The sequence below is a fragment of the Cyprinodon variegatus genome, unplaced genomic scaffold (assembly GCF_000732505.1).
Source record: "Cyprinodon variegatus isolate N-32 unplaced genomic scaffold, C_variegatus-1.0 Scaffold292, whole genome shotgun sequence".
NCBI classification, from domain to species: domain Eukaryota; kingdom Metazoa; phylum Chordata; class Actinopteri; order Cyprinodontiformes; family Cyprinodontidae; genus Cyprinodon; species Cyprinodon variegatus.
In genome coordinates this window covers 291,735-293,461 of record NW_015150745.1, presented here as the reverse complement: position 1 = coordinate 293,461, position 1,727 = coordinate 291,735, and the positions used below count along the sequence as shown (strand labels likewise).

At 39.5% G+C, this 1,727-nt stretch overlaps 1 protein-coding gene across 1 annotated transcript in view; it reads right to left on the bottom strand.

Annotated features, from left to right (window-relative positions):
- The window catches only part of itgb1 (integrin subunit beta 1), a 45,611-nt gene that overhangs the window by 4,032 nt on the left and 39,852 nt on the right, over nt 1-1,727 (bottom strand). Inside the window, exon 13 of the mRNA XM_015383696.1 lies at nt 1,116-1,338. Coding sequence (XP_015239182.1) covers nt 1,116-1,338 — 223 coding nt within the window. The remainder of the gene's footprint in view (nt 1-1,115; nt 1,339-1,727) is intronic.

The following is a 1,727-nucleotide window of genomic DNA, read 5'->3' as shown; positions in this document are numbered from 1 at the left end:
GATTCTAAATGAGCCAAAAAGCAGAGACAGGAGCAATTGTCAAAATTTTGGTGTCCTTCATTCGATTTCATCCTGGACACTACAGAAAATGGGCTTAAAGTGTAAAAAACCGAACTTCTCCTTTAATGTTTAACCATATTGAAAAGATTGAGTTTTTAAGGTTGGGAAAGATATTAGATGTTCTCAAGCACAACCATCCATGTTTACTTCCGTAAACACAGAGCATGCTGGCCTGTGACGTCATTACATCCTCTACTGCGCATGCAGGACACTTGGGTTGTGTGAATGTAGTTCACACAGGAGATAGAATACAAGTCACATATATTTGGAAATATGAACAGCAACGCAAAAAAATCAGATTTCATGAAAAAAATGGGAATTGAGCATCAAGACCTGCAGTGTGAACGTAGCCAAAGAGACTCTGGGCATAAGGTCATAAACTGGGCAGAAATTCCCCTTTAGGGTTTTCCAAGGAAGCTTCATCACCTATAAATTAGTTCAGGTCATTTAGGTGTGAAGCAGCAAAACAATCCTCACAGGTCAGAAAACCCAACTATCATCACTGTAGCAAACAGAATACTGAGAAAGATTTCAGTACATTTGAGACAGACCTGTGTTGCATCTTCAGTCAGGAGACTTTGATGGAAGTCGTTTCAGTCTCTTATTGATAAAACATGAGAATCGACTCTAATTGAGACAAGTGAGGCCTGAGGTTCTTTAGATGATCTTTGGGTTGTACTGTGACCTTCTGGATAAATCCTGCAGAGCGCTTATTGTAATTTCAGCAGACTGGACACTCTTGGGAAGACTCTTCCCTGTTTCCTGTTTTCTTTATTTATTAATTATAAGTTCTCACTGCATTTCAATGCAGTCCTAAAGCTTCCAGTCTGATAAATGTCAGTGAGGTTTTCCTTTATTAATCTGCCCTTATTGTGACTCATCATATGAAATCGATTGTCCTCCTTCTTGTGGTTTGACAGGTTCAGTTATTCCTTGAATAAAACAATCCAGACAGGGACTTGTGAAACTAAAATAACCTTTTGGACCTAATCCAAATAGCAGAAGATTTTTAATGAAAAGAAAAAAAAGAAAAAAAAGAGGAAATTCTGACTCACTTGTGCTCTGGGCAGACACCCGGACAGGTAGGACAGACTTCGCAGGTGGGGCCCTGAAATTTGGTGTCGGTGCACATGCAGGTCCCGCATTCACATTTGCCGCGCCCGTTGCAGACCTGTCCGTTTTTGGCGAGGCAGGTTGAGGTATCCATCGGGCACTCGCAGGCATTGCCCGTGTAGTTGGCGTCACAGATGCACTTTCTGCACTCGCAGCGCCCGTTACCTACAAACACAGTTGGAAATTAAATTGACTGAATGATGTCATCCATTACCTTGCTGGGTTCTACCATTTAGAGGGTTAAAGTTAAAGTAACTTTTTGAGTTATCTTGTATCACACAGTTTATTTTGCAGACTCTTTCTTTATATAGATGAGTTTGTAAATGAGATTAATTTTATTCTTGTTTCTCTGTTTAGACTTTGTTTTTTTTTTTTACCTGTTTAACTGAGGCTTGGTCCACTCAAGTGCAGGTGTGTTGCCACCAGTGTTGGGCACATTACTTTGAAAAAGTAATTCGTTATAGTTACTAGTTACTTCTCCCAAAATGTAACTTAGTTACTAACTGAATTACTCCACAATAAAAGTAACTAGTTACTAGTAAAAGTAACTATTG